The sequence below is a fragment of the Budorcas taxicolor genome, chromosome 6 (genome assembly GCF_023091745.1).
Source record: "Budorcas taxicolor isolate Tak-1 chromosome 6, Takin1.1, whole genome shotgun sequence".
Taxonomy (NCBI): domain Eukaryota; kingdom Metazoa; phylum Chordata; class Mammalia; order Artiodactyla; family Bovidae; genus Budorcas; species Budorcas taxicolor.
Window position 1 is genome coordinate 93,531,567 of NC_068915.1, and position 13,576 is coordinate 93,545,142.

General features: G+C 41.5%; 1 protein-coding gene across 2 annotated transcripts in view; it reads left to right on the plus strand.

Annotated features, from left to right (window-relative positions):
- Window positions 1–379: 379 nt before the first annotated feature.
- The window catches only part of BMP2K (BMP2 inducible kinase), a 116,889-nt gene continuing 103,692 nt past the window's right edge, over window positions 380–13,576 (plus strand). For both annotated transcript variants that reach the window (XM_052641887.1, XM_052641888.1), the window contains exon 1: window positions 380–539. In XM_052641887.1, coding sequence (XP_052497847.1) covers window positions 380–539 — 160 coding nt within the window. The remainder of the gene's footprint in view (window positions 540–13,576) is intronic.

Genomic DNA, 13,576 nt, shown 5'->3' on the forward strand with positions numbered 1-13,576 from the left:
CCCAGGCGCCCTCCTCCGGGGTTCGCGCTCCGGGCGCCTCGCGCGGCGGCGAGGGCGCCCGAGGCACTGGCGGAGGCGGCCGCGTCGCTCCCGCACTCGGGCCCGCCCCCTCGCGCCCCGCCCCGTCCCCGCCCTCCTCGCCGCCCTCTGCGGGAGCCCGGCAGCTGCAGCGGAGCCGCGGAGCGGGCGGCGGGGCCGGGGCAGTGAGCTCGGGGCGCGCGGAATGTGAGGCTCGGCGGGCCGCAGCGCGCACGGACGCTCGGACAGGCGAGGGGCGGTGACCCCTCGCGGACGCCCCGGCCGCGCACGCCGGGCCGGGCGCTCGCCCTCTCGCTCGCCCTTAGGCGCGTCCCGCGCCCTCCAGCGCGCCGGCGGGACCATGAAGAAGTTCTCTCGAATGCCCAAGTCGGAGGGCGGCGGCGGCGGCGGAGCGGCGGGTGGCGGGGCCGGCGGGGCCGGGGCCGGTAGCTCGTCCGTGGGGGTCCGGGTGTTCGCGGTCGGCCGCTACCAGGTCACCCTGGAGGAGTCGCTGGCCGAAGGTACGGGCGCCCGGGGAGGCTCGGGCAGGCAGGTGAGGGAGGGCTGGGGTGTGGCGGTAGCTTCTCCCGTTCTCTCCCGCTTCTTTCCGCGCCTTCGCGGCTCACTCTCCTGCTTCTTCGGCCAAGCCGGCGGGGGCTCGCGCCTAAGTCGGCTTTTCTCGCCGCCGGCAGCTCTGACCCGTGCACAGTTCTTTCAGCGCGAGTTTGTCATTTTCACTCACTCTTGAGGCTGGGAGATAAATAGGAAACGTCTTAGCGAGGGCTGCGGTGTCATGATTGAACCAGTGACTCATTAGAGGTTCAGATCGAGCAGGATTGGGTCTCCTGTCTCCCCGCTGTGGCTCAGTAGGCTGTCCTGCACTAGCCTCTCCACCCGCGCCGCAGGGCTCAGGACCCCGCAGCCCCGGGTGTTCCGCCTGGATTTGCTCCTGCTCAGTCATCAGTTAAAAAACAATTTATTTCTGTCTGTGCGCGTGTTGGAGGTGATGCTTTGCCCCAGATTTCAGTCAGTGGGTTGCCATGGGGGGAGCAGGTAAACTTGAAGTCCGCTTTGTTGTTTAGAATCTTCTCTATGAGACCAGTCATATCCTTGCTGGACGTCTCTTTGATAGTACTTTAAAAGGCGGTAGGAAAGGTTAACTTTCACTTGAGAAGTTTTGTTTGGGAACTCTCATTATCTTTACCGGGTTATGTCAACAGTTGCAGGGCTGCTTACAAAAAAGTTTACTCTTTTTAAAAAAAGAAAAAAATCTTACACTTTAGTTTTGTGTATCGTGTATAATTGGCTTGTAGGAGATAACTTGTTTTGTCGCGTGTTTCACTGGCTTTTGAGTTTTTAATCGCAGAATGATATTACCAAAAAAATACTTAAATACTTCTCAAGAAATAATTTGTTGGTGTGCTTAGTCCCTCACTTGTGTACGACTCTTTGTGACCCCGTGAACAGTAGCCCACCAGACTCCTCTGTCCATGGGATTCTCCAGGCAGGAATACTGGAGTGGGTTGCCATTTTCCTTCTTCAAATTTCTTGGTAAATGGCCCTTTTAAGTTCCAAGATTAAGAGAGAAGAAATCAAAGGCAGTAGTTTTGGTTCTCTGAGAGCTAGTTGTTGATGTGGTTTGGAGACAGTAGACTGAGATTCCACTTGTGCTTTTTGAAATGCTGTAAACAATAGCAAATGAGTACAGGAGGAAAAATGAAAGGTTATTGTCTATAAAATACTCTAAAGAGAAAGAAGATTTGAATGGTTCAGGGATGGATGCATTGTTTGGCAAGCCATTGCCCCTAGTAATGAGCCTGGCTGAATCTTAGAGAGGTGGGAGGAGGATCCTTAGCTTGTCAAATAATGAGTGTATGGTAATCGGTGTTGACAGACAGATTTACTACGCTGTGAAAGTTCCTATCGCATTATGTTACAGGAATTTCAAATGTTTTAGTTGTAGCTCAAGCTGTAGGTTTTCAGAAGACATGGCTGTTAACTCGCATGCTGTACTTCTGTCTTTTGAACTGCAGTAACTAATTCAAGTGTGACTTGAGTAATATTACACTCACTTCATTTCACTAAACCCCAGATGAGTCTTTTATTTAATAGAAGGAAATCATCAACATTTCATGAAAGTAGACTTTGGATTTGTAGCTTTTGCCACTGCTCCATGCATGTCCTGTGATTACTTCTGAGCAAGCTATTTTCAACAAAAAGTAATTTTGGAAAATGCAAATAAAAAATTTTCAAAAGGGGAGTGCTCAACCACACACAAAAAAATTTAAAAGAAAAATTCTTTCAGTCACTAATGTCACTGTTAATGTTCTGCTGCCTTTTGCCATAATTTGTCATTTCTTTTGGAAAAATCTGCAGTGAAGTGTTAGGAGGAAGCAAGCATTGAACAAACTCTTTTGAAAGATGGCACTACTCCCACCCCCATCCCAACCCCGCCCCCAACACCCCAGCTCCTGGACCTAGGCTTTTGGCCTTCTGTGGAGGGAAGGCTGAGTCCTTGGTCTTGTTCCCTTATGTATTTCTTTTTCCAGCACACACACAGCTGAAATTATCTATATTCGGTTTACTCTTTGATTCTGACGATATATTGTCATTTCATATGCTTCATATTCTCTCTTCTTTCCAAATATGCCACAGTGTAGATGTTTAAGTACAAATGTGGTTTACATTCACGAATGATCATTCCTTTAATTTACAGGTACATTTGCCCAGTTGTAAGATTATGGCAAGTGCTTTTGAAAAGGCGTTAGTGTTTAGAGCACCTGAATTGGGGAGAGGTTTACCATTGAATGGGAAAAAGGTAGAAGCAAAGATAGCAAAAAACATGCTTAGTAGGTTTTACATTTTTGTTTTGTGTCAGTGTTGTTTAAATGGAGCCAGGACTCTGGATGCTGTGTCCTGAGTGTTTTGCCCTGCTATTGCTCAGAATGACTTCTGCAGTGTCTTTGAGTCTTCAGTCACCCTGGTGGGAGTGCTGCCTGTCTCCCTCCCTATGTACATACTTGATTCTCATTATTCATAGAACTTATGTTCTTTAAAGTTGTCGTCAACAGTGATTTAGCAAATATGGAATCATTGTGCCTAGGGTAAATACAGTGTTAGGGTACCACAAGTCTCTGCTCCCATTTTTGCCAATCAATATAAACCTTGTTTTATGTGTGTTTCTGTTTAAAGAACCTTGTTTAGTATGTATATTGTTCGTTCACTCATTAACATTGAATTCATGGCCAACAGTACTGTTCAGTTCAGTTGCTCAGTCGTGTCCGACTCTTTGCGACCCCATAAACTGCAGCACTCCAGGCCTCCCTGTCCATCACCAACTCCTGGAGTCCACCCAAACCCATGTCCATTGAGTTGATGATGCCATCCAACCATCTCATCCTCTGTCATCCCCTTCTCCTCCTGCCCTCAATCTTTCCCAGCATCAGTCAGCTCTTCGCATCATGTGGCCAAAGTATTGGAGTTTCAGCTTCAACATCAGTCCTTCCAATGAACACCCAGGACTGATCTCCTTTAGAATGGACTGGTTGGATCTCCTTGCAGTCCAGAGGACTCTCAAAGAGTCTTCTCCAACATCACAGTTCAAAAGCATCAATTCTTCAGCGCTCAGCTTTCTTTATAGTCCAACTCTCACATCCATACATGACTACTGGAAAAACCATAGCCTTGACTAGATGGACCTTTGTTAACAAAGTAATGTCTCTGCTTTTTAATATGCTATCTAGGTTGATCATAACTTTCCTTCCAAGGAGTAAGCATCTTTTAATTTTATGGCTGCAGTCACCATCTGCAGTGATTTTGGAGCCCAGAAAAATAAAGTCTGACACTGTTTCCACTGTTTCCCCATCTGTCTGCCATGAAGTGATGGGACTGGATGCCGTGGTCTTAGTCTTCTGAATGTTGAGCTTTAAGCCAACTTTTTCACTCTCCTCTTTCACTTTCATCAAGAGGCCGTTAGTTCTTCTTTATTTTCTGCCATAAGGGTGGTGTCATCTGCATATCTGAGGTGATTGATATTTCTCCTGGCAATCTTGATTCCAGCTTGTGCTTCCTCCACCCCAGCGTTTCTCATGATATACTCTGTGTATCAGTTAAATAAGCAGGGTGACAGTACTGTAGCTCGTGCCTAAATGAAGCTTAGCGAACACACAGATGTTCTCTGTGAGGGTCATCATACCTTCTTGCTCTAAGGAATGCTAGGTGGACAACATTTTGGCACTGTGCTTGAGGGCTGTTTTAAACAACAGAATCGTCAGTAAAAAACACAAAAATGAGAAAAACATGACACTGTATAGACCTTGAAAAGGGCCCTTGCTTACAGTATGAGAGCTGAAAGAAGGCAGAGTAATACCTCGTTGATGCCAGCTGGCCTACTCAAAATTTTCGCCACTGCACAGTCTGCAAATGACTATGAAAGTGCCATTGTTTTGATTTTGGGATATTGTATTGATTTCAGGGATACAAATCAATTTTGGCAAGTAAGCAAGTTTACAAATATGAACTCAAATAATGAAGATCAGCTGTGTGTGAATATACACATGCACATATATGTTTTATATGGTATATATAATTTTAAAAACCTAGATTCTTAGGGGTATACTTATGTTGTGTGTTTGGTGTAGTTTCCTTTCTGAAATGTTATATACTTCATATTGTAATCTTTTTCTAGTTAAGAATATGCGTGTTGGAAAATGCTGAGAACTTGCACCTTTTTAGTTCTCGCTAAAAGTCGAAACAACTGATATGACAGGCATTTTCATGATTTTCCTCAACAGTTTTGTTTAGTTTCAGGAATGCAAGTTTAGTTTTAGGTTAGGCTGTGGAAATGAGCTACAGCCATATGTAAATTTTAGCTTGAAACAGTATCAAATTGTCAAGCACATATAATTCAATGTCACCTTCCAAGTTTTTACTAAAACATAGGACCACTTTTGGATAATATGACTTCAGTCTAGTCAGAAGAATTCAATGTTGATTGATAAGGGGAAGAGTGGGTTCTCCAGTAGGGGACTTTTCCCCTTAAATGGGAAGCAGTGTAGAGGGCAGGACACCATCCATAATTTGTTGACATAATCTAATCATGAGGTTATGGGGCTGGATAGGAACGATATTTTGAATATAATTGGGTACACAGGACTTTCTGACATGGTCATGGTGGGAGACGGACTGTCAGAAATTGGCACTGTCAGAAATTGGAGGCCAGGAATTTACTACAGATTTCTGTAAAAGTAGCTTGGTAACTCTTTCAGAGTTAACTGCTTCAAGTAGGGTGAATTTAGCTTAGGTGCCAGTTAATTCTCATTGTTAATTTAACAGAAAGGTAGTAAAGTACTTCTGATTTTGCAATATAAATCAGTAAGAAAAATGATGGATTTAAGCATGATGTTTCATGCAGGAATTATCTGTAGCTACCCAGTAACATGTAAGTTAAAGTTCCTAAGAGAGACAGCAGAAGGGAAGGATTTAATAAAGATATCAACAACTGTTCCTATTCCCTATTTATGAAATGCCTTGTTTAAAAAAATGCCAAGCTCTGTACTAAGAGAACAAGACAGATATTTCTTTGGCCTTATGGAACTTACAGTCTAGTGTAGATGATAAAATCAGTCAGGTTAATGTAGTTAGCAGTTTAGATAATTGTTGTGACAAGAAAGCGTAGGGTTTTATGAGCAAATAACTGATTCAGTTTATATTGGTGGATTAGGAAGCCCCCTCCCCCGCTGTTTTTGACATTTTAGCAGAAATCTGAAGTGTGAGGAGAGTTAAGTAAAGGCAGAGGTGTGAAGGTGGGGGTGGTGTGGAGTATGTCATGAAGAGAGAAATTCCTCTGTAGGGAAGTTTCAGAAACTGAAGGAAGTCCAGAGCCATCGAACTTAGTGAATAAATCACGTGAAAGAAGAACCGGGGTGGTTTTGGAGTGGTGACTAGGATCTAGGTCTTTGTATGGCACGTTGGGTGTTTAGATTTTTATCTGAAAATGCGGTGGGAAGCTAGTGAAGGATTTAAATTTGGGCCGTGACATGCTCTCATTTGTGTTTTCGTGAGCTCGTGGTGTTTGCTCTGTGGTGACTGTTTGAGAGGTGTACAAATTAGATGATTAGTTAAGAGGGTGGCAGTGGGGATGGAGCCTAATGTTACTAATGCTTGACTGGGAGGACCTGGTGTGGATTACGTGGAGGTGGGTGTTGTAGGAAGTGTGAAGAATGACTTGTTATGCACCTCTTGGATGGAGGTGCTTTTATTGAGGTGGGAAGAGTAGAGAAGGAACAGAATTTGGGGGTTGGGTGTGGAGATTGGAAGGATATCCAGTAATTCCGGACATGTTTAGTTGAGAAATCTGGGAGGAAATACTTGTCAAGTGGGATGCTGAGTATATATGGTCTGGTATTCAGCAAAGGTGTTTGGGTTTAGAGACAGGTACTTGTGATTAGTGAGCATTTATTTGACTGTTATTTTAAGCCCTGGGAGAGGATGGGTGAAGGGAGCGTGTAGAATGAGAAGGGCAAGGCTCTCATGAAGGACTCCTGTGGAACATTGGTTTCAGACATTAGAGTTTATTAGAATCATTTATTTGGAGAGCTTGGTAAACCACAGATTGCTGAGCCTGACATCCAGAGTTTGATTTTGTATGGCTGGTCAGAGCCCGTAATTTTCATTTCTACCAACTTGCTCATCAGTGCAGATACTGCTGGTCCAGGAAGCATGCCTTGAGATTTAAGAGTAGGCAGAGACTGAGAAGACTAAAAAGGAGCTGCCAGAGGCAGAGGAATACAGGAGAATCTGATGCCTTGAAACTGAGGAGTGAAGGGAGGGAGGGAACACTTGTGTTGCTGAGAAGTCATCTTACTTGGTTACATTTTTTTGGTCAGGCATTCATGATTATAATGGGCTTTCCTGGTGGCTGAGGTAAAGAATCCTCCTGCCAGTTCAGGAGACAAGGGTTCAATCCCTGTGTTGGGAAGCTCCAAGATCCCCTGGAGGAGTAAATGGCAACCCACTCCAATATTCTTGCCTGGGAAATCCCATGGACAGAGGAGGCTAGCAGGCTACGGTCCATGGTGTTGCAAAAGAGTTAGACACAACTCAGCAACTAAACAAGTTCATGATTGTGCGTGCTCAGTCATTCACCTGCCTTATGAAACTTAGCTGTGATTATTTTCTGGTAATGCTCTTTGCCCCTGCCACAGTGTGCTTCTCGCCTCCTGGTTCCGGGGCTGAATCTCCTGTTTGCCTTTCGCTTTGCCTCTCTAACCTTAGCTTCCTAACTGCTGGCTCTGATCACTCCCTTCTTCCTGTGGACATTTGTAGCTGTTTGCTTTTTCTTCTCTTATCACGTTTAATCTTTTGTCTTGAGATACAATTATGTAAGCACTTGGAAACCGGTGATTAATTATTGTTCCTGTCTCAACGCCCCTAGCAGATAGTGAAATTCTGGAGGCAGAAGGACACTCCATTAATTGATTTTTGTGTCACAAAAATTGGCTCACCATAGGCATTCAAATACTTTTCAAAGGAAATGATTTTTGACTTTTTTTGGGAAACCAGAATTCTTCAGTAGAATTTAGGACCTAATTTGCAAATTAAGAAGTACCAGTGGAGGACTCTTTAGTTCTTGTCCCCTCAGAGGTCTTCTGCTTAGTCCTGGGGACCCTGAATTTTCTACTTTTGGTGAAGACACATTTGCAAATTGGCATTTCATTTAGCTTCCTTGAAACAGCAAAGAAACAATAACGTGGATGCCCCCTTAAGTCACCTTTCTCTGTTGACATTGTATTTTTCTTTATGTAGCAAAAGTGGCCGAGTTAAAAAACAGAAAAGCATTTTTACATGCCATTGTGAAATTGTTTTATATTCTGCAGTTGATTTTAACAGTCTTTTTTTTTTTTTTTTTGGATGGAGAGTATTTTGAGGACAGAGTCTTATTTATTTATCTCTGTATCTTTAGTTCTGTGCAGTAATTTTCAGTTGATGTTGAAATAAACTGTCAGGAAACATGGTTTTCTCTTCTGTAACACATAGCCTATACCTAGTATGAAAATCAATAGGTAATGTGTGATATTGACAAGATAATTTGTGACAGTACCTAACAGTGTATGCCAAATCTCTCAATAAATATGGATTAATTTCTGGTTCAGATTTAGTTGTAAGCTTTCAGTGAAATTTGATTCTGGCATTGTAGTAACTTGCTTTTAGATTAGGTGGTACATTTATCCTGAAGTAAGTGTCACATGTTTGTAAAAATACCAAATCATTTTTATCAGATAATTATATGGCATTCAGCCACATATAATTTGTAGGTGCCTGTTAGCTGTATAGAATTTTGACCTTGATAGCAGCATGTGGTTTCACAATAATGTGAAAGTAATTTGCAGCAATGGGTATTACATAGAATCTTGTTAACACATGCTTCTGTGTTGGGTTATGTTATCATTGTAGGGACAGCTCCTAGGATGTAATTTTGATCACTGATATATTTTCTTTAGATGTGGCAGTTTATTCAAGGACAAGATACTAACGCTAAATTTCCAGTACTTCAACAGTATGTAGTGGAAATTGTACATTTGGCTCCAGTGTGTGTGAGCTCAGTTGCTGTCATGTTTGAGACCCCATGAACTGTAGCCTGCAAGGCTCCTCTGTCCATGGGATTCCTAGGCAAGAAAGTGGAGTGGGTTACCATTTTCTTTTCCGGGGAGCTTCCCAACTCAGGGACCAAACCCATGTCTCCTGCATTGGCAGGTGGATTTTTTACCATTGAGCCACCTGGGAAGCCCATTTATCTCCAGTAAAGGTGCTAAATTGCACTGATATGTCAAATTTCTGTGATTTTAGCTGTGGTCAACTTTGTGGGGTTAGTACTGACATTTTCATGTCGAGCAAATTGGAAAGGTTGTCTTCGGTTACTTTAAAAATAATGGGAATAAATTAATATTTGTTAGTATCTTTCCATTATGGAGTTCGCAAGAGGGAAAAATAGAAAATTGGTGTTAGAAGTATTAAGTAACATATTAGAAGGTAGAATTGATGTCTGTCCTTACATTGATTCCTGATCTTCTTTGGTATTCTTTACTGATCTTGTGCATTATCTGGGGTTCTCTTTCTCCCCTTCTCTCCTGTTTTTTTTCTTTTGATGTCAAAACTCAAAAGTAGAAAGTACGTATTTATTAGAACACATTTGATAGCTATCAAATGATTAAAGCCTTGATCTGGAATTCTGAAATTAAGAGTCTGAATGGCAGTTTCAAAGCTGCATGAGGTTTCATCTGCAAGGGCTTGAGGCTGCTCATTCCTTGATTTTTATTGTGCATCCATCTGGTGAGCCATTTATGTACCCACAAGCCACTATTTTTAGGGGACTCGGGACGTTGAGTGGTTAATGACTGAGCTGTTTTAAATAGTTGGGTGCTTAGTTAATTTGGAGATTCTCAGTCTGTATGTATCATGTTTACAGTTGAGATCAGTCAGCACATTTCTGCTAAGTTTCAAGACTTAGGAAAGTGGTTGTCAGGCCTTTTAGGGCCTTTTTAATGGAATTTTGGGTTTGTCCTAGAATTCCAGTAACCTTGAGGGCATAGTTTGGGATGTAACCTTTGGAGAGGTACTTTGCAATGGATATTGTTTTAAAATGTGAAATATTTGTTGCTACTAGTTTTCCTGTTTTTAATTAAATTTTGAAATGGTGCCTTCTTGGAGGCAACTATTAAAAAAAAAAGGTGAAACTTGGAAGTTAGACCATTTGCTAATCCCAGTTAATACCACTAACTCACATTGTGACATTTTGACCTCAGTTTCCTCAAGGAGAAAAATGAAGTGGGTTAAGATAAATCTGTAACATTTTTTTCTGTTTTGAGTTTCGCTGATTCTACCTGTGTACCTGAATCTTACTGCTCCTGCCGATAAGAGAGGAGCATGGGAAAGGAGGGCTAATGATGAGCAGTTTTAGGATTGAGACCGTAATGAAAGGATTGTGCGTGGTTATCATACATTTGTGTTCTTTGGCAAACTTCAGTATAGGGTAGCGATTTATTTCTTATTACATGGTATAAAGCTATTTCTTAAGCATTGGAAAGAGTCTTTTATAAGAAGTTACCTTGTGTATTAGCCTCAAGGTAGAGGACTGATGCTCAGTTGAAATAGCGTGGCATTTCAGAGCCCAGTTCAACTTCAAGGGCTGAGGCACCTTAGTTGCTGCTTTTGTCAGTTTAATTTGTTATCTCCAAGTGAGTCCTTTATATGTTTTTTGAAGGGTATCTGGAAGTAAAGAAACTCGTTTTACAAATGTTTGCTTACAAAGAATACATGAGGAAGGGTTATAGTAATATTTTCTCTGAGCAAGTTTATGGCCAGAAAGTTTAACTGTGTTATGTGTGAAGAACTTGTTACTTTTTGTTTCCATTGCTGTCAGCTCTAGTTTGGGTCCCTACTACTTCTTAAAGAAATACATTCTCCTGTGGGCTGTTCCTCCCCTTTTAGGCTCTTTCCTCATCAGAGCAACTCTTGTCTTCCTTCTAATTGTTCTGGAAGTGGGCTTCTGGTTTTGTCACCCTCTTATTTGCTTAAGCAAGTGAAGTGCAGACTCAGTGCTCTGGGATTCAAGGTCCTCTGCAACGTGACTCCAAACCCCTTTCCACCTTCATCTCTCACTCCTCCCCTGGGTGTATGTCACGATTGCACATGTGCTTCTGTCTCCTACGCTTCTTTCATGCTTTATCATTCCCAGTTTTCAGATACCTGCCTCTCCAGGTCTGTTGAAATGGGATCTTGCAGGACTCATTTAATATACAGTTAATTAATTGCAATCTTTATTTTTCCATGAAGCCCTGTGTGCAACCAAATGAGTGCAGTTATGTCTTCCTTTGATGCCTTGTGTAGCAACTGTTTCTCATGTTGCACTTATTTTACATGGCTTTGTTCTATTCCAAGAAAATGGCTGATAAAAAGTTTCCTCTACTGCAAGATTTTTTAATCCTTTTTAGCTTCTTTAAAACTTGGCTTATATTCATCATTTATCTCTTGCAGTGCTATACTTGTGATACATGTAAGAGATTGAGGTTTTGAACTGAAAACAGTCCGAAGGCCTGTACAGATTTACTGTTAAACAGTCGGATAGCAAACTAGACTTGACATATCCTGTTGTTCAGTTGATGTTTAGGAACAGATTGGCCCTATTTTTCAAGTTATGTCCCTTTATAGAAATTAAAATAAGTAGATGCATTTATAATAATGTAGGTACAGTATTGTCTAGATAGATGAAAAAACACAACCAGATTAATTTTTGAATTTCTAGCCTGTTTTACTTCTGTTATGATTACACAAATAGTGAGTGCATCTTTGTTTTGTGGGTACTGCGTTGCTCTTATTAGGTATGACTCTCAGAAATACTCTAGGGTAAACTCCCCTGACTCATGTCATCTTTAAGAAAGCCACGACTGTGGGACAGACAGTGAGCTGAAGAGGCCTAATGTGTGTGCTCTGAGTAAGGAATCTTAAGGAAGTGTCAGTGTTGGAAATGATCAGATGGCTAAGACTTTCCCTTCAGTGACTGATAGTACCAAGGTTTAAAGTGACAGCTGGAATCTAAGAGAAGGAGAGATTAGCAAGAGAGGCATCTCCTTAATGCTCTGCTTGAAGGAACATATGATTATTTCTTTGAAGGACCTCTCTAGTTAGTCTGTGATATTGGAGGTGCTCATTGTCTACCAGAGAAGCTTTGAATTTTTGTTGACTGGGAAATTTGTAAGCCTTAGCATAACAGATCAGAGGGTAGCAAACGAAGTCTTTATGCAGTTTTCTTAGTAACTCATCATTACCACCCTTAGCATTCTTGTATTTCTTCTTTGGTTTTCTGGAAGAGAGGTTTCTAACACACTCCTTCCCTTGCCTAATTGCTATATTTACTTGTTTTCCTTAGAGTGTGTGTGTGCGTGTGTGTGTGTGTGTGTGTGTGTGTGTGTGTGTGTGTGTGGCTGAGCCATTGTTTGAGCTGATGGGGATTTTTACATACTTAACTATTGTCTTTTGAATGAGGCGGTCAGTGGTTAGTCTAAATTTTGATATTCATTCTGGAATCATTAAGATATTAGTACTTACAATACAGTAAACTATTTTACTTAATGAATGTTGTCAGGACTATTTTTCTAGGGAGTAGGAAGGATTATGCATCACTGACCATGACCCACTTTTTCATTCTCTTTTCTGCATAACAGAATCTCTCCTTCTGAATATTAATGGTCTGTCTGTTCTTTGTGTAACAGCAACAAAAAAGATGCCACTGGCTCATGATCAGTAAGACATGGATTCTGAGTTATTTTTCCAGAAGTAGGATGAGTATGTGTTCAGCTGTGCTTAGGCTTTTAATGGTCTGTTTTGTGATCAATGAGAGAAGTTTGTAAAACAGTTAACTAGTGCTGTAGTGCAGAAATGTAGACCTAAAAAAGAGGATTTGGTTTTCCAACTAGCCTAGTTCAAATCCTGGTGAATAGTTAACCAGACTGTTAAATCTTTGTTCATTTTTTATCTTTTAATAAAATATTATTTATAAAATTTTAAGGATCTCAATTCAAATTGATAGTTATATGTATGTATTTAAAATCCAGTGAACTAGCTGTTACAGCTTTGTTTTTCAGCTCACTGAAGTGGGGACTTGAGAAATGTTGCAAATCCATGGATTGAAAGAGAAAGCATGTGTTTGTGTATGGCATTTTGCCCATAGTATCATGTTAGAAGTGAGTTTGCAAGGTGCTGTATGAATCCATCTTATTCAGACAGAGTTGGATGTAACTATTTTGATGGCCCATAAATTTCTAGCATGAGAAACTCCTGTTTACAGAGTTAAGGTTCAAGTTTGTCCTCACTTTAAAATAGTAGCTGTGTTGATAAAGGTTACAAGTATTTTAAAAGGTTACGGTGGGCCATTATGGATATTCTGAGGTCAATTCTATTGAGTTTTGCTTTTTTGGAAAACTAAATATAGGGATGGAGTGGTGGGTGGTGTACAAGAATCTGCATGAAGGCAAAGGCCTTCTCAGCTTCCTTCAGAGAATATCCCCAGTGGTCTATTAATTGGAGTTGGTGGTGCTGGACTGACAGTCTATCTTTTAAAATGCTAGAGCTTCATTAAATCTCCTGTAATTGCAGCAATTATCCAATTTTAGTTCCCTTATTTAACTATGAGAAAATAGATTAAGGGATGAGCCCTCAAAATCACACTGTTAGTGTTGGTTGTGGAGGGCAGAATTCAGGTCTCAGACTTTGCACTCTTTCCACTGCATGTGGGCTCTTTAATTGGCACTTGTACACATTCAAATTTTGGCCTTTGGTTGGAGTGGGACTTTGAGCAGACTTAAGGGATCAGAGGACTTTTAATAGTTTGGAGGCAGCTGGAGTATTAATGGGTACCTGAGGAGTCTGAGGTGGAAGGAGGTATTCCCAAACATGTTTGAGTTAAAGTTTTTTCACTTTGCTCTTTGCTGAGGTCATGAAACCATTTGTTGCAGTTGTTTAAGGTGTCAGAATTAACATGAAAAGGTTTAAAATTATACCT